At 45.6% G+C, this 17,905-nt stretch overlaps 1 protein-coding gene and 1 non-coding gene across 5 annotated transcripts in view; one reads left to right on the forward strand and one right to left on the reverse strand.

Annotated features, from left to right (window-relative positions):
- Positions 1-2,888: 2,888 nt before the first annotated feature.
- The window catches only part of Tctn2 (tectonic family member 2), a 25,943-nt gene continuing 10,926 nt past the window's right edge, over positions 2,889-17,905 (reverse strand). For 2 of the 4 annotated variants that reach the window (XM_015502404.2, XM_048785498.1), the window contains exons 9-18: positions 17,004-17,069; positions 15,498-15,632; positions 15,145-15,222; positions 11,660-11,740; positions 10,891-11,002; positions 8,310-8,416; positions 5,252-5,408; positions 3,585-3,710; positions 3,356-3,444; positions 2,889-3,109 (exon numbers count right to left, since the gene is read on the reverse strand). In XM_015502404.2, the coding sequence (XP_015357890.1) occupies positions 2,991-3,109; positions 3,356-3,444; positions 3,585-3,710; positions 5,252-5,408; positions 8,310-8,416; positions 10,891-11,002; positions 11,660-11,740; positions 15,145-15,222; positions 15,498-15,632; positions 17,004-17,069 (1,070 nt within the window). In that variant the 3' untranslated portion in view covers positions 2,889-2,990. The remainder of the gene's footprint in view (positions 3,110-3,355; positions 3,445-3,584; positions 3,711-5,251; positions 5,409-8,309; positions 8,417-10,890; positions 11,003-11,659; positions 11,741-15,144; positions 15,223-15,497; positions 15,633-17,003; positions 17,070-17,905) is intronic. The other 2 variants (XM_048785499.1, XM_048785500.1) reach the window with 2 other exon arrangements.
- Trnaa-ggc lies at positions 9,222-9,294 on the forward strand. Its single transcript has one exon. It is a non-coding gene; the product is annotated as a tRNA-Ala (tRNA).

Here is a 17,905-nt window from a genome sequence, read left to right on the forward strand (position 1 = left end):
GGTTACCGGCGCTTGGCCGCTCGCCCCGCTCCTTAGGCGTTTTGTTGGCGAGTCTTGTCTTTAGCGTGGCTTAAAGCTCGCCCGCCTCAGGGACTCGTTCTGTGGTCCTGAGTGAAGTAACGGGGGTGGGGGGCGGCCGTTGTCACATCCTTAGAACAGCCCCACCAACCCAGACAGCTTCCTCCGGCTCGGGGCGCCGGCAGTCCCTTTCCCACGCGCCCAGCCGGGTCACCGCCGCACGGCCTCGTCCGGAGGAGGCGCCAGCCCTGGACGTGTGCTATTCGTGGATTTAGGCGGTGCTCGAGTGCGGCCCCTGCGATCCCGCCCGCCCCTCGCGAGCCTGCACGCAGCAGCGACGTGGTAGCTGGGACACAAGGCGAACGTCTGATGCGACTCTGCTTGGAGCTGTGGCTCTCTCACTGCATTGGGAATGAAATCCAAACTTCGTACCCAGACCAGCGAGAGCCCGCCAGAGCCGGCCCTAACCCTCTTCTCCCACCGCCTGCCCTGGACGCTGTTAGCTCAGCCACAGCCGCCTTCTTGCTCTTCCCAGGTCGATACCCTTGAACTCGGCGGTCCCTTCGATCCCTCCGCCTGGAATACCCGCGCTCCGGACCTCCTTGACGCTGGTTCGTTCCGGGCCAGTTCAAATGGACCCTGCTCTGAGAAGCTGTCCCTAGCCCCAAAGATAGCCCTCTCCCTCCCCATTACATCCCTGTTTATCCAGCACCTCGAATTATCATCCTGCCCGCACGTTTACTCCACTAAAGTGGAAGCACCACAGACCAGACCATTGTCCCAGTCACTTGGTGTCCCCAGGATGCAGCACACAGTAGCCATATTCAATTAAAAAAAAAAAAAAAAAATTCTTCTTTTAATGCTGCGGATCGAACCCAGAGCCTAAGCACTAGCTCTACCACTAGCTACACCGCAGCATTCATGAACACATAAACTTAGAAAAGTAAACACCACGTAGGAGGCATCCCAGGTCCCCCTTATACTGAAGTACGTTTTCGCTAACAAAGCCCACAAAATAAGCTAAGTTATTTGTCATTTGGAAATCAATTATTCATAATATCTTAAGTCCTGGGCTGGGGTTTTGGTTCAGCAGTAGAGCACTCACCTAGAATGTACCAGGCGCTGGGTTCAATCCTCAGCACTACATAAAAATAAATAAAACTATTGTGTCCAACTATAAAAATTAAAAATTTTTTTAAGAATAAATATCTTAAATCCTAAATTGGCTATACTAACATCATGGAAAGACCCACCCCCACTGGGTATTTCCTTCATCTGCCCCAGACCGCTATCACTTCATCCTCCAGAGATCAAATCAGAAAAAGTGAGGTAGAGAGAGAGGAACCCTGTGTCCCTACAACCTAAAACAAATAGTGTGCCTGGGGAAAAAAAAAATCCTTCATTAGTTATATTACTATGGATTAGGAATACAACTGTAACATCAAATCCAAAGTTTCACAAGTATTAAGTTGGTAATTCTATTTAAGGAAACATTAAAACAGTACAGATGATACTCTGGTAAGGGTCTTGAACTCAAACAGCTGAAGTGACAGGCCATACTCCAGTCCCATGGTCCAGTAGTGACCAGACTCCTAAGTCAGCTCCACCTTAGGGTTGAGTGAAAGCCCAGCAGCACCACCCAGTAGAATCTGCCATCTTGCTTAAAAATTGCAACCTGTGTCATTGGTGGGCTTATCCTCCCATTTGAAAGCTTTGGATTGGAAGTTTTGAAAATTCCTAGGCAGGAAGTCTGCAGGGACCACGCAAAGGCACATTTCTCCTGGTGCAGGAAGGTCAAGAAGCATTAGGAGCTCAATAAAGAAGTGTAAAAGGGAAGACACTTTCAAAATTAGAATTTTTCAAGTGTGCAAAATCCATCTGAAACACTACTGAGGGGGATTACCTGGCACACACAAAAAAACTCAAGTGACATACCATGTGGCTATTGCAGGGTACTGGGTAGATGCCCATCCCTCCACTGTATCAAGCTGAATGTCCCCTTTTGAACTAGGAAGAACTGTTTTTCATCAAAAACTATATTTATTTATTGGGTGCTGGGGATTGAACCCAGGGGTGCTTAACCTCTGAGCCCCAACCCACCCACTTTTTTTTGAGACAATCTTACTAAGATGCTTAGGGCCTTGCAAAGTTGCTAAGAAAAACCATTTTATTTTTTATGTAAAAATAAACCCCATGACTCCCATAGCCAATCGTATTTGAATTTTTAAAATTTTTTTTAGTTGTAGATGGATACAATATCTTTATTTATTTTATTGGTGCTGAGGATCAAAAGCAGGGCCTCATGTGCGAGGCAAGCGCTCTACCACTGAACTACAACCCCCAGCCCCATATTTGAATTCTTATAAACATTAAAGTAGGGGTCTGCCTTAACAAAATATGAAGTCTTTGGCATATATTCCCATGGAATTATATCCACCCCTGATTTTTGTTTTCTTATATTATCCACCCCCCCACACACACACCTTTACTCAATGATTTGTGTTTTTGTATTACATGTGGATACTAGGGATCAGAACCCAGGGCCTCACACATGCTAGGAAAGCACTGTTCCACAGAGCTCCACCCCAGCCCCAGTATTACATGCATTTTTAAGGTTTCATGCATTTCCTAATCCTTTCTCTGAAATATGGGAAAGTAATCAAGACAAGCATATAAAAACTAAAGATTGACCCTGATACAAATAAATGCCCCACGACCTTGGTAATCATAATAAGCTAAATTCCTAACATTTATTCACAATCATGTACTATACTCAGGCCAGGCCAGCAATGGGAATGTTCATCCTGCATTGCTCTGAACACCTGGACAGCCACAGGAACGGATGAAATTCATAGAATACTTCACAAGAATTTTTTACAAAAATAAAAAACATTTATTAAAATGTTTGGGAGAGGGATACAGGACTGTCACAGTCACTGGAGCCCAGGGCTACGGTTTTTAAAGGGACTTAGTCATGGTGGTCGAGTGCCCAGCTTTGCTGTTCTGATCCAGGGGTGGCTGAGGAACACAGCCAACAGGAGGAGGGACACCAACAGTAAGCCCTTGGCAACACACTGGGCATAAGGTTCCCCTGGAGGACAATGGAAAAAAAAAAAAAAGAAGTAATGTTAATTCTTAACTTTTTTGTAAATAATTTAGGTAGAAGTAAGCTAAACCACTAATAGTGATATAATTTCTAAGCATATCAATAGCAATACATTGTTTCTTTTTAAACCTTCCTATATGTCTTAAGTTTTCTGTGACATTTACATGTTATTTTTAAATTTTAATTTATGTAACAAACTGATAATCATCGCAGAAATCTGTTTTACCTTACCTTGATAATGCTGGGTCAATGGATATAGAAGTTGTGGCCAACACACCGCATTTCTATTACAGTCGTACTCTGTAAAATTGATCTGAAATCTACAGAACATTTTAGACGGTTACAACAACAAATGAAAAGCATCAAAACTTGATTAAAGGAATAAAATTCCTATTTTCAAATACAAACTTTTCTGCCTCCTAATAATATTTAATATTAACTAGGTCAGCAAATGGATTACCTTGTCAGGGGTCGGGGTAACTGTGCAGGTATTTTAATAAACTGGACTGATGCACTGATAGGGAAAAAGTCAGCCTTATCTTCACAAGTAAGTCCACACTGGTACTGCCAGCTCACTGTGGAGAGCCTACGGGGAAAAACGTGCAGGGAACACAGCCGTCATTCATCCAGGGCACTCAGAACACAGGGGCATCGTGGTATTACATAAAATTTAAAATGCAGACATAAGACTGAGAAGAACACAGGGCCCTCACACACCTGCACCAGCTACAATCACCCACTGTGGCCAGGCTCTCCCTCGGGCCATCTCATACAGATGCTTTTAAAAGTAACTTGTTTCATCACCTGTTTCTCTCAATCAATGAGATAATAATCAGCAGCAGCAGCTACCCATTCAGGGAGTGCGTTCCAGGCTCAAGCCCAGAGCTAAGGTGCTTAGACACAGCAGCTCATGGAACCCTGGATGCACTGTTACTGCACGGGCTTGGTGGTTATGGCGGTTAGCCTCTGTTACTTCTGCCTACCAAGCATTGCTTCTCCTTTCTTCTGATAACTGTGCCCCCATTTTGCCTTGTAGAACCACCATTGCCACACTCTCAAGTCTAGTGGACCAGAGGGCACCAGCCAGAACCTAGACCTGGACCACCATCTGAGCCTAGCCCATCACAGGTGTCTATTGTCCCCGCCATAAGTGATTGGTCCAGAAAGGAGCAATGACTCAAAAGGCGCCAGCGAAAGTCTGCCCAGACCTTTCCAGAGAGCATCCTCTCCACTGGAGTTGCTAAACCGATGCGAGGAGGAACACCAGTGTTCATCTTCGCCATCTCTGTTCCCTTTTTGTTTCTTTGCGGTACTAAGGATGGAACCCAGGGCCTTACATGTGCTAGGCGAGAGCTCTACCATTGAGCAGCACTCTAGCTCTATCTTTTCATCACTTGAGGATGGCTTCCTTGAGAATGAAGCCAACCAGAGGGGAAGGGATCCATGAGACGAAGATCCTGGACCACACGGGAGCCATGAACCACAAACTAGCTGTGTGCAGACTTTTCCAATACGCACCCTATTTCGCTTAATGAGACCATGTCATTTAAAACTGAGAGGGACCTAGTACTCAAAGGTAGTATCACCATCTTATAGGTGAGAAAAATATAGGTCAGGAGACACAAAGTAGTTGCCCAAGGTCACACACAGCTCATAAGTGAGAGAGCCGTGTCTGTGGCCTAAGTCCCCACCCGAGCAGTGTTCTCCATTAGCATGCCAGTCACACTCATGGACTGTAGAATGTTATGAGCACTAAGGAGCCCCGGTTCACCCTGAACTCCCTTACAAAACCTCTCATACCCAGCTCTATAAACTCTTGTGAGGACAAGTTTCCATTATAAACACAGTTTATACACATTCCATCTCTATATACAATCATATTGCTAATAACTGCAATTTATAAATAAGTGGACTCTTTTTTTAATAGTTGTCAATGGACTTCTACTTTATGTATTTATATGAGGTGCTGAGATCCAACCAGTACCTCACACATGCTAGGCAAGCTCTCCACCACTGAGCTGCAGCCCCAGCCCACAAGTGGATTCTAACTTAGCATTTCCCTACTCCTTGGCATGCCCTCCACCAGACCAACTCTCTAAAGTACACTTATCCAAGAGGGGGTCGGACCTCGTCTGGATGCCGAGTATCTGCTGCTGAGCCACACCTTCCACCGCGCCAGCATCAGAGATGAGGATGCGGATGTGGAGCTGAGCAGGAACATCCGGGCAGGTGCCAAACGCGCTGCTAAAAAACGGGCCCGTGTGGGCATCAGGAGCATCTACACCTACAGAAACAGTGAGCTAGGCATTTTTGAAGGAATTTAATATCAGGTTTCTGGCAATATGATACCAAAAAATCGGAAATAATATTAGGAATCACACTTATGAGGCTTTAATGTCTAATAGGCTCAGGTTGTGGCTCCACAAAATACACAGGCCCTTAAAGCTACAAACAGATGCTAATTAACCAGAGTTGTGTTGAAAATGTCTGGTAAAACAGTCACGGACCCACAGAGCAAAGCCCTTCATCATTCCGTTCCCAAGCTCCCCATGGAAATCAACCCCATCTTGTAATAGAAACATATAAAACTGCAGTTAAAGGCCACAGAGTTGTTTCAGGGACCCATGTTCCTGGTAAAAGCTACATATGACATTTAAAATCCATTCTAACAACTGTAGCCAGATGAAAAGCAAATTTCCTAGGCTGTTGCAGCAAGGCAGTTTAGCTAGAAGAGAATAAAATTGAATGAGAAATTAATTTTCCTTCATCTTGAAGACCAGCACTGGGAAAACCAACAATCAGGAGGGTGGGCGTCTCCTGGCAACCCTGGAGGGGCTTCTTTGCTCCTTCAGAGATCCTGAAGGTCGCTCACACTGTTCGAATGTCAGATTTCCTCCTCCTTGACACACGTGTCCCCATCACTTCTCTTCTGCTTATTAACCAGGATTAGCGTTGCTTTGGGCTTAGATATGAAACAGAAGATAACCCTTCCACCCTGAAGGAAACAAAATGTCATCACCTCTCTGATGCAGCACCCAACCAACCTGGCTGCCCGGACCTTTTACTCCCCGGGTGCTGGGACTCACTGCTGCCCGCCATCCCTCAGGGTCATTCCACAGCCCATCTTACTGGCCTGAATCCCAAACCCAGGCTTGGAAAAGCCCAATCTCTGGGCCTAGTGCATCAGACACAGACTGGATGGGCAGGTGGGAGTATGAGACCCCACAGGACCCCTCCCCCCACTTGTAAAACAGGCACTTCAAGCTAACAAAGATATTATATGATCCCAGGCATCCAGAGGGGACACAAGGAAGGTCATAAACATGACCTTCATATCAGCGAGGGGTGGAGACAGTGCAGGGGCCACACACTGGATGTCCCTGGTGTGAATTCTAGTCTGCTGGGCCAAAGTGACTTTGGAGGGTGCACGGAAAGTGAAAGAACAGTATCCAGAGAACTGCCCCCACCAGCGGAAGGGGAGGGACCGTGAAGGCAGGCGCTATAGCTTCAATGAGCTCTCTGCAGCCCAAAAGTCAATGCCCAGCGGGAGCAGAAGCTGCTTCCTGTTCAGTTCACACCCAAGGCTCCCCTAAAAACTGGCCAGATGTTGCCTGGGGTGCCACTGAGACCAGCGGGGACCCCGGACTTTGTTCTAACTCTGCCGAGGCTCACTTGTCAGAGGGCTTAGGGTTCAACACAGGAAACCCCGTGAGCCAGACCCCAATGACTCAATGGATATGTGGGGTTTGGAGGTGGACTCAGGCCTGTAGGGACCAGCTAAGGTCACCTCACCTCCACTCCCCTGCACATGGCGCCTCCCCTTCTTGTTCCACTCCCACCCCCAATCCAACCCTGCAGATGCCTCTGGCCAAGACACTGGGCTCTCAAACCTCACCTGGCCTCCAGGAGCCCTGTCACCCCCATCACACCTCCACTTCCTGCCCTGCTTTTTCACAGCGCTGTTATCATCACACACCACATGATGCACCCACGCCCAGGAAAGGTGTGCACTTCAGGGTCACTCACAGGGCCACGCTATCACCACTACATTCAGGACGCTTCTGATCTGTCTTTTCTGGGACAGGGTGGGTTTGGGTGCTGGGATTGAACCCCAGTCTCATTCATGTTATTCTACCACTGAGCTATTCTACCACTGAGCTACAGCCCACTCCCCAGATGCAGTTTTAGAATATCCCCCACAAAGAATCCTATTCCCATGACAACTGCTCCGCCTTTCCTCCCAAATCCTGGCTCCCACCAATACATTTTCTGTTTTACACACTTGCCTATTCTGAATATCACGCATGATGGACTCACACAGGATGTGGTCTTTCTTTTTTGGAAGGAGGGTACTGGGGATTGAAGCCAGGGGTGCTTAACCACTGAGCTACATCCCCAGCCCTTTTTATATTTTTTTATTTTGAGACGGATGTTACTAAGTTGCTTAGGGCCTTGCTAAGTTGCTAAGCTGGCCTCAAACTTGCAATCTTCCTATCTCAGCCTCCTGAGCCACTGGGATTATGGCATGCACCACCACACCTGGAAGATGCAGTCTTTTGTGGATGGGCTTATTTCACTTAGCACAATGTTTTCAATCACTTTATTTTAATTTAGAAAGTTGTTTTTATAAACTACAAATTCAATTCTCAAATGCCCGTATTCCTGGCAACCAAAAGTAGAAATGCAAACCAAAGTGCTCTGAGAATCTTCCAGCTTAGTTCGGGCTTTCTTTTACAAAGATCATGAGTTCATAAAATCATGGAGCAGCCGGCCACAGTGGCGCACACCTATAATCCCAGCAGATTGGGAGGCTGAGGCAGGAGGATCACAAGTTCAAAGACAGCCTCAGTAAAAGTAAGGTGCTAAGCAACTCAGTGAGACCCTGTCTCTAAATAAGATACAAAATAGGGCTGGGATGTGGCTCAGTGGTTGAGTGCCCTGGAGTTCAATCCCTGGTACCAAAAAGAGGAAAAAAAAAAAAAAGTGGAGCAATTGGAACTTCATATGAATTTCCTCTTTAAAAAAAAAGAGAATCATGAATAAGAGGTGAAAAACGTGAAGAGCTCCCTGCCTGGAGAGTAACTAGTTAAGCTAGCAAAGAAAAGTGACCTACCACATCAGACTCTAATGCTACAACTGCTTAGCAACCAAATCACACATCTATCTGTACGTGGCTCTGACTTACGTATTATTTCCAGCCAGCCGTCACTCAGATTGCCGTAATTAGAGTTGCCTCTCATGGCCACGTGAGTCGCCTGTATTAACGAATCAAATCTTTCAACAACATTCTGCCTGCAAAAGAGTAAGACATTTCTCAGCCACAGCATGGCCTGTCCTGAGGTCCTTCCCAGAATAGTCTAGGCACACTTGTCGGTGTCCAGAAAAAAATCTGCTGAGGAAATGATATTAAAATCTGATTAGGATACAGAGCAGCACACTGTATTAAATATGTAAGGTCTAGTCTATGTGGGTTTGATTATAGAAACTAGTAAAAGTACTGTCTAAATAAGAAAAAAAAAAAAAATCTGGGAGTCCCCGCTCCTCCTTGATGGCCTCCCCAGGATGGATGGTGCAGAGAGGAAACACATACAAAAGCAATTTCTTACTTTGGGCTTAAAATGTTAGTATCTTATGTTATAAGACATGGTTTGCAGCTGGGTGCAGTGGTACATGCCTGTAATCCCAGTGGCTCAGGAGGTTGAGGCAGGAGGATCACACATTCAAAGCCAGCCTCAGCAACTTTGTGAGGCTATAAGCAACTCAGTGAGACCCTGTCTCAAAATAAAACAAAAAAAGGGCTAGGGATGTGGGCCAGTGGTTAAGAGTCCTGGGGTTCAATCCCTGATGGGGGGGAGGGAGGAAGAAGGCATGCAGACAAAGCCATCATGAAACACCACCTCAAATACACTAGGATTTTTTGTTTTGTTTGGGGTTTTGTGGTGCTGGGGATTGAACCCAGGGATGCATGCACACACTCTACCACTGAGCTCTACCCCAGCTCCTAAAAAACTGCTTTCCTTATTTTCCTTATTTATTTTACAATACATGCAGTTGCATGTATGCTAAGCAAGCACTCAAAAACTGAGCTGCAGGGGCTTGGGATATAGCTCAGTTGGTAGAGTGCTTGCCTGGCATGCACAAGGCCCTGGGTTCAATCCCCAGCATTACAAAAAAAAAAAAAAAAAATGAAGCTAGAGTTGTGGCTCAGTAGCAGAGCGCTTGCCTGGCCCATGTGAGCACTGGGTTCAATCCTCAGACCACATAAAATTCATAAATACGTACATAAATAAATGCATTTTTAAAAAACCGAGCTGAATCCCAGCCAGGACAGTTATTTTTTTGAACAGGGAAAACAGGATGTGTTGCTAAGGAGGTGGGAAAACTCAAACTCTCTTACACTGCTGATGGGAATGTCAAACTGTGCGGCACTATAGAAAACAGCTTGGCAGTTCCTAAAAAAAACTCAAAAGAGACTCACCGTACAACTCAGCACTTCTATTCTGGGGTATGTACTCAGAGAACTGAAAGCATGTTCCAACAGAACTTGTACATGACTGTGCACAGCAACGCTACTCACCAGCACCAATCAATTCACCAGCAGAACGACCATCAGCGGGTGAATGGACCAACAAGCTGTGGTCCCCACACACAGTGGGATGTGACTCAGCCATGAAGGCAGTGAGATTCTGACACACACCTCACATGGTGAACTGAAAACATTATGCCACATGGAACAAGCCAGGCACTGAGAGTCATGGATTGTATGTTTCCACTGATATGAAAGGTCCAGGGTACAGAGCAGAACACTATTGCTGGTGGCTGGGGTGAGCAGGAGATGGGGAGGACGATGTCACCAGCACAGGGTTCCCTTCTTGGTGATGAAAATGTTTTGGGACTAGACAGAGGTGTTGACTGCATACCCGCAGGAATGCACAAATGCCATCAAACTGTTTACTTTACAATGATTAGAGAATGTTATCTCAATTTTTTAAAAAGGAATGCTGGGCAAGGTGGTACATACTTGTAATCCCATTTACTTCAGGGAATGAGGCAGGAGGATCCTAACTAAGTTCCAGCCTGGACAACTTAATGAGACCCATCTCAAAATAAAATGTTTTTTAAACAGGGCCAGGGGTGGGGCTGGGGTTGTGGCTCAGCGGTAGGGCGCTTGCCTAGCATGCATGAGGCACTGGGTTCGATTCTCAGCACCATATACAAATAAGTAAAATAAAGGTACATCAACAACTAAAAAATATTTAAAAAAAAAAAAAAGGGCTGGGGTGTGGCTCAGTGGTAGAGTGCCACCTGGCATGCACGAGGCCCTGGGTTCAACCCCACAATGTATATTCAGATGCATAAATACACTGTCCAGATGCTACCTGCACATTGGAGTTCCAGGTACCAGGGCTTAGCCATTCTTCAATCACACCAATTACACCTGTTCCTGGACTCCTTAGATGTCTCAGAGTATAAAGTTCAAACAACCTAAACAAACTTCAGCAGAGAACTTGGGGTTCATTGCTTAAACATGGAAGAAGTGGCTTTCATCCAGAGAAAGATCTATTTTCCTTTATGAGGTTGTATGAACCAACTCTAGCACAAGTGAGTAATCATTCATTTTCTCCCTATCACCTTTACCCAAGTTTCAATTCATTCTAATTTTTCATATCTGCTTTTAGTGGTAGTGAATTATTTGTTTATGTAGTAAATTAATTTTATTAAGCAAATCATTCGAAACTGTGGATAAATTTGTCAGTAAAACTCACCTGAGCTGAGTACAGTTTTCATTAATTCCAACTTCCAAGAGGCACCCAGAGAGTACATTTTCTCCAAATAAAATGGGTTTGAAAGTTGCTGATGTGCACAAACCCCTTCCAGCTATAAAAGAAAAAGAGTGGGGCTGGGGATGTGGCTCAAGCGGTAGCGCGCTCGCCTGGCATGCGTGCGGCCCGGGTTCGATCCTCAGCACCACATACAAAGATGTTGTGTCCGCCGAGAACTAAAAAATAAATTAAAAAAAATTCTCTCTCTCTCTCTCTCTCTCTCTCTCTCCCCCACTCTTTCTTTAAAAAAAAAAAAAAAAAAAGAGTATCTTCTTACTGTTTTTGCCAAATAAAAGTATAGATCTACTTCAAAGTTTTTCCTGAAAAACAGTAAGTAGAAATAAAGTTTCCAGTTTCACAAACTGAGATTATTGTTACTTTAATCCCTTCAAAGACAAACAAAGGTGCCTTTCTGTATCAGAATTCCTAGTCAGGGCAGGGTTCCCTCTGAACATGAGCCAGGTGCCTGGGCAGGCAGGTGTGGGCAACCAGCAGGGAGCAGAGACCAGCCAGGGTGAACGGGAGGCTGTTCTCAGCTCTCCAGGCAGCACCTCCCAGGCTTCGGGAGACAGCTGTGGACAAAGTTAAAAACAGCCTCCCCCTCTTCCCCACTACAGAAGGCAATTTGGCCTGACGAGATTCAAAATATGGAAATGGACATCATCGAGCTCTAGTTTACCAGGAAGCTAATCATAATGGGCACGCAGATTACCTGGCTGCCAAAGGCGTAAAGTGGTAACGTTGTTCATCCTGGTGGCATGAAGGGCTCGGACAGGCTTGCCAAGGTGGTAACCTAGACAAACATACGCATAGGACTGAGCACCTTTCCTCCTGAAGTTATTCTCAGCAAATAATGGAAGAGAGAATCACAGTGAAAGAAAATACGGAGGGAGAGCTTTCTTAAAAATACCCTGAGGGGCGGCTGGGGCTGGGGCTCAGTGGCAGAGCCCTGGCCCTGCATGCCTACAGTAAGGTGTTCCATCCTCAGCACCATGTAAAAATAAATTAATTAATTAAATTTGGTTTAGAAACAAAATACCCTGAGAGAAGGTGATCCACTTCATTGGGGTTTTTTGGTTTTTTGGTTTTTTTTTTCTTTTTAACAGACATGAACATTCATGTGGTTTTAAAAATACATTTTAGGAATAAAATCTGAAAAGTTAAAAGCAGGCCTGAGTCAGTCCTGCCTCCTTCACACAGCAACTGAGCAGGCATCAATGACCACAAGTCGTGGGGAGCAACCATCACAGCAGCTGGTGACAGAAATCCAAACCAGAGCAGCCACCATTCAGCCCCCTAGCTCTGGCTCAGCTCCTCTTCCATCCATCATCCACCTTCTTCGAACCCAACTTCAGACTCCCACTTTTACTATGAAAATGCTCCCACGCATAGAAACGTTGACCCACAAACTTGTGTGTGTGTGTGGGTATGTGTGTGTGTGTGATACTGGGGATTGAACCGGGGGCTCTCTACCACTGAGCTCCATCCCCAACTCTTTTTTCCCATACTTGTTTAACTGAGGCATTACAGTTGTCCATCATGGTAGGATTTATTGTTACATCTTCATACATGCACACAATAGAACAATATAATTTGGCCAATATTTTTTCCCATTCCTATTTTTTATTTTGAGACAGGGCCTTGCTAAATTGCTGAAGCTGGCCTCAAACTTGAGATCCTCCTGCCTTAGCTCTCTAGTTGGTGGGATTATAGGCGAGAGCTACCACACTAGGCAGAACCACAAACTTATTATAGCATGAACACCAATGTAACAACCACCTAAAATCAACAATTTAGTATTTAGCCACAAATATAAATATCAGATAAGCATATAAATATATATACATATATATGTATGTATACACACACACACACACACACACACACACACTTTTCAGGACCATTTGAAAATAAGCTGTAGACATCACAACACTTCATTTTTTTTTTTAAATTTTTCCTTGTAGATGGACACAATACCTTTATTTTATTTATTTATGTGGTGCTGAGGATCGAATCCAGTGCTCACACATGTGAGGCAAGCGCTCTATCACTGAACTACAACCCCAGCCCCCTCAATTGTTTTTTTTTTTTTAATATTTTTAGTTGTAGATGGACATAATTTTATTTAGTTTTTGTTTGTTTGTTTTTAATGTGGTGCTAGGGATCAAACCCAGTGCCTCACACATACTAGGCATCCACTCTACCACTGAGCCCCAGCCTTGGCCCACACTACTTCATTTCTACTCTTTTTTTTTTGGTGGTGATGGGGATGGAACCCAGGGCCTTGTGCTTAGGAGGCAAGCACTCTACCAGCTGAGCTGTGTCCCCAGCCCCACAATACTCCATTTCTAAACCCTCTGTCGTAGCTCCTAAAATTAAGGATATTCCCCTCTATCATGACAGCACAAATATTTCTTCTAAGAAAATAATAACTCTTCAAGGTAATATCATATCTCGTTTATATTTGTATTTCCTTGTATGTCCCTCCCAATCAGATCTGACTGAGACCCAGCCATAGCTCCCATTTCCCACTTTCTTTCCCTGCCCCTGAACCCTATCTCCCCACTGGCTGCTGACTGGCCCCCACCCTTGTGTACTTACACTCCTTTCTGGCACCACAGCTTCTGCCCAGGTTATTTCTCTTCCCAACACAAACAACCTGCTTTTCTTTTTTTTTCTGCACTAGGGATTGAACCCAGGGACACTTCACCACTGAACCACGTCCCCAGCACTTTTTATCTTTGATTTTGAGTCAAGGTCTCGCTGAGTTGCCCCTGCCTCAGCCTCCCCAGCTGGGAGTACTAGCATGCCCACAGCACCTGGCTCTCACTGCCTGCTTTTAGGGGCCCCAGGGGTTCCCTCCACAGTACCCAGGAGGGAAACCCACCAAGGGCAGGGGCTCCAACAGGCTCATTGCCTGACCACCAGCATGTGACAGAGCTCCTCAGTGAGGGGCTGTGTTGCTCAGTGGGCAGCTGCCTACTTGGTGACAGTTCCAGGGCACTTGTCCCTAAGCACGGCACTTGTCTGTCAGTCACCTCCGCGTTTTCACTGTCTTTTCTCATAATGTGATGCTGTCTTTCCAAGTAAGACAATAAGTCCTTAGAGACATGGCCCACAGTATGCAGTGCTCCTAAGCCCAGGCCCAACTCACAGCTGTCCCCTGGGCTGCTGAGATCCCCTCTCCCCAGCTCACCCTTATGACCAGACCTTCAATATGTTTCACATAGTCTGACAGCATTTCTCAGAAATCCTATAAAAACACTTAAATTCTAGGAGGCAGCTTTCAAAGTCAATAATAAACCCCAAAACTCCACAATAATAGGTTTTTAAAAAAATAACATCCATACACATGTCAGGCATCATCAGGTCAGTACACACTGAAGAAGTCAGTACCCTGGGGAGGGCTAGGCAAGAGAAAAAGTGACAGGAGAGCAAAAGGGTGCTCTTGCAGATAACAATGGCGTGGATAAGGCCAGGAGGCGGAGCAGGCTGGGGTGGGCTCGGGGGCAGGGCGCTGGCCCAGCTGGCCCAGCTGGCCCTGGTTTCCACCCCCAGCCCCAGGAGGCTGAGGGAGGAGGATAGTAAGTTTAAGGCCAGCCTCAACAACTTAGAGAGACCCTGTCTCAAAACACAAAGGACGTGGGCTGGGGGATGTGGCTCAAGCAGTATCGCGCTCGCCTGGCATGCCTGCGGCCCGGGTTCGATCCTCAGCACCACATACAAACAAAGATGTTGTGTCCGCCGAAAACTAAAAAATAAATATTAAAATTCTCTCTTTCTCGCGCGCTCTCTTTCTCTCTCTCTCTTAAAAAAAAAAAAAACACAAAGGACTGGGGACATAACTCAGTGGTAGAGCACCACCAGGATCAATACCCAGTACCAAACAAACACAAAAAAGCTAGTTTTGCCAATGATTTGACTGCAGTGTGTCTATTTTAAAAGATCAGTAGCTAAAGAGAAAGAATTTGTACTTTCATTACTTGTCACTAAGTAGGGCATTTCCTGTTAAAAAAAAAAAAAAAAAAGATACTATCAGAAAAAAGTATACAATGTCACAAAAATGAATAAAGAAGCAGGTCAGCAAAGCAAATTAAAATGTGGGGAGTGCCCGGGACCACGGGTTGGGTAGGTGTGGCCAACCTGCAGACTGCTCGTAGGACAGTGACAGACAGATGGCACAGGCGGTCACCTCACCTGGGTTTCCAGACATCTCCTCTTCATTACCACTGCTGTGGCTTAAAAACTTCACAGTAAATCTCTGAGTTATTATTCCTAGAAATAAACAAAAAAAAAAGACATATTGTGCACCATTCACTGGGAAAAAAGCTGTCCCTCTGGTGTCATTTTCTTTAAAAATTGTAGTTTGGTGTGCAAATGAATACTGTCTCTGTGACTAGCTCACAGACACAGATAAGAAAAAAAAATCTGACTTCATTTTATGGTTATAAATATGAGGATCAGAAAGGAAAAAGGGAAGGAAGGAAGGAAGGAACGAAGGAAGGAAATTGGGCTTTAAATTTAAAGCATTCTCACTACCTCAGAGTTACCTTTCTGGAGGGCACTGACTTCTGCCCTGATAATCTTGACATTTATCTCACTGATTGTGTTATTATTCCATCTGAAAATATAATGCTCTTCCACATTCACATATCTGGAGACTGATCCGTGGCCTAAAAGAGCTTCTGCAAATACAAGAACACTCCATGACTAAGGACCCGCGACTGGTGTCTCTCTGCCTGGGTGGCTGTTCCCAGTGTATCCCACCCTGCCGCCTGCCTCCAGCTCCAGGGAGCCTGCCCTGGTCCCTGAGTTGGTGCCAGCAGCCCCCTCTGTTCACATTACCCTGAAGGACATAGTCCCTTCCCTTTTATTCCTGAGTCCCCAGCAACTGTCTCTTCATGACACAGAGCAGGCATTTGGTGAAATATTTGTGAAATGAAAGATTACAGAGCATCACTTCATAAATGGGGCCTGCCAGCTCGCTGCCTACTACATTGCAGGAACTTGATGAAGTAATGAATGAACTGGAGAAGTACAAAGCACCATAAAGGAACACAAATAGTATCTCTCATTAGGAACAAAGTCTTGTCAGCCACAGTGGTGTGCACCTGTGATCCCAGTGAGCCAGGAGACTGAGGCAGAAGGATCGCAAGTTTGAGACCAGCATCAGCAACTTAGCAAGACTCTGTCTCAAAGTAAAATTTCAAAGAGTGCTCTTGGGTTAAATCCCCAATACCCCCCTCCTCTACACACACACACATACATGAAACGTCCTGATAATATCAGCCATACTTTACATAATTTACTTGGCTGCATCACAATTAAAAGCAAAACATGAGGAACTGGGGTTGTGGCTCAGCGATAGAACACTCGCCTAGCACGTGCAGGGCGCTGGGTTCGAGCCTCAGCATCACATTAAAAAAAAAAGGTATTGTATCCAACTTTCAACTAAAAAACAAAAAATATTTTTAAAAAAAAAATCAAAACATGAAAATGTGGTATCCGAAAGAATTTTGTTTGTTTGGTTTTGGTTTTGGGGGAGATACTGGGATTGAACTCAGGGGCACTCAACCACTGAGCCACATCCCCAGCCCCATTTTGGATTTTATTTAGAGACAGGGTCTCACTGAGTTGCTTAGCACCTGGTTGTTGCTGAGGCTGGCTTTGAACTTTCGATCCTCCTGCCTCAGCCTCTTGAGCCACTGGGATTATAGGCATGCACTACCGCACCTAGCTTCTAAAGAGTTTTCTAATGACCTGAAAAACATCTAAGAAAAGTCTCTAGGAACCTGAAAACTAGAAGGGACCCCAAAACTCATCCAATCCAGGCCTGGCGAGTTGGGGGTTGAGGGTGCTGCCTTGTGGTCACAAGAGGGTACACAGCAAGGTGGAACAAGGAGCAAACAAACTACTCTTGGGATGTCTTCCTGACTCCAGTAAGCCCCCCAAAACTCTTAATAAAAATGTATTTTACTCTGGAGCTGTATAACACTCATAAAAAATGACATTTATATTTCTGCAGAAATGACATAAAAGTCTAACAGTGAGAATACCTGTATTGGTGATGAATTTGTCGAGGTCACTTGCTTCCTCATAGGTCACAGTTGATGTAACTATGCCTGAAAAAAAATACATACATCAGCTTCCCCAAGACTGCATTGTCCAGGTGATCTCATCTACTCACCCCAAGGAAAGGTGGCCAGGCAAACACGGAAGCCAAGCCTGCCCTGGGAGCCGGCCACAGCCACCCTCTAGCATCAGCAGACGCAGGTCACCTCATCAAGCAGCAAGGACTAAGAGGATCCTGGAAGCCAGGAAGAGCACCAGGTGCCACTCCCATCAGGGCGAAGGGCGGTGGGCTACCAGTGGGGTGTGAGAGACTGCAGCACTTGGGAGAGCAGTTGGTGGTCCCACAGTGTCACAGTACGAAAACATGCTCGTGCAAAAACCTGCACACAGGTGTTCACATAAGCACTGTTCACAATACCCAACAGGTGGCCCAGTCAGACCATCCAATAGCCAACTAATGGAGAAGCAGAACACAGTCCATCCAAGCAATGGATGTGACCCAGCCACCAACAGGAACAAAGCTGACACGTGAAAATGCTCTCCGTGAACGAGCCAGATGCGAAGACCACATGCCGCAGGGTTCCACTTGTACTCAATGTACAGGTAAATCCACAGACAGAGAGAAAGGTGGGGCTGCAGGAGTCGGAGGGAGGGGGCGGGCAGCAAGTGCGAATGGGCACAGGAGTTCTGGCAGGTGATGCGAAAGTTTAGAAATACACAGAGGTGGGAATGCACTAAATGCCACTGAATTACATTACGTCATGGAAAATTTCCTTCAATTAAAAAAGAAGGAACCAGGGCTGGGTTGTGACTCATTGGTGGGGCACTTGCCTGGCACGAGGCCCTGGATTCAATTTCTCAGCAAAAAAAAAAAAAAAAAAAAAAC

The sequence above is a fragment of the Marmota marmota genome, unplaced genomic scaffold (assembly GCF_001458135.2).
Source record: "Marmota marmota marmota unplaced genomic scaffold, marMar, whole genome shotgun sequence".
Classification (NCBI taxonomy): Eukaryota; Metazoa; Chordata; class Mammalia; order Rodentia; family Sciuridae; genus Marmota; species Marmota marmota.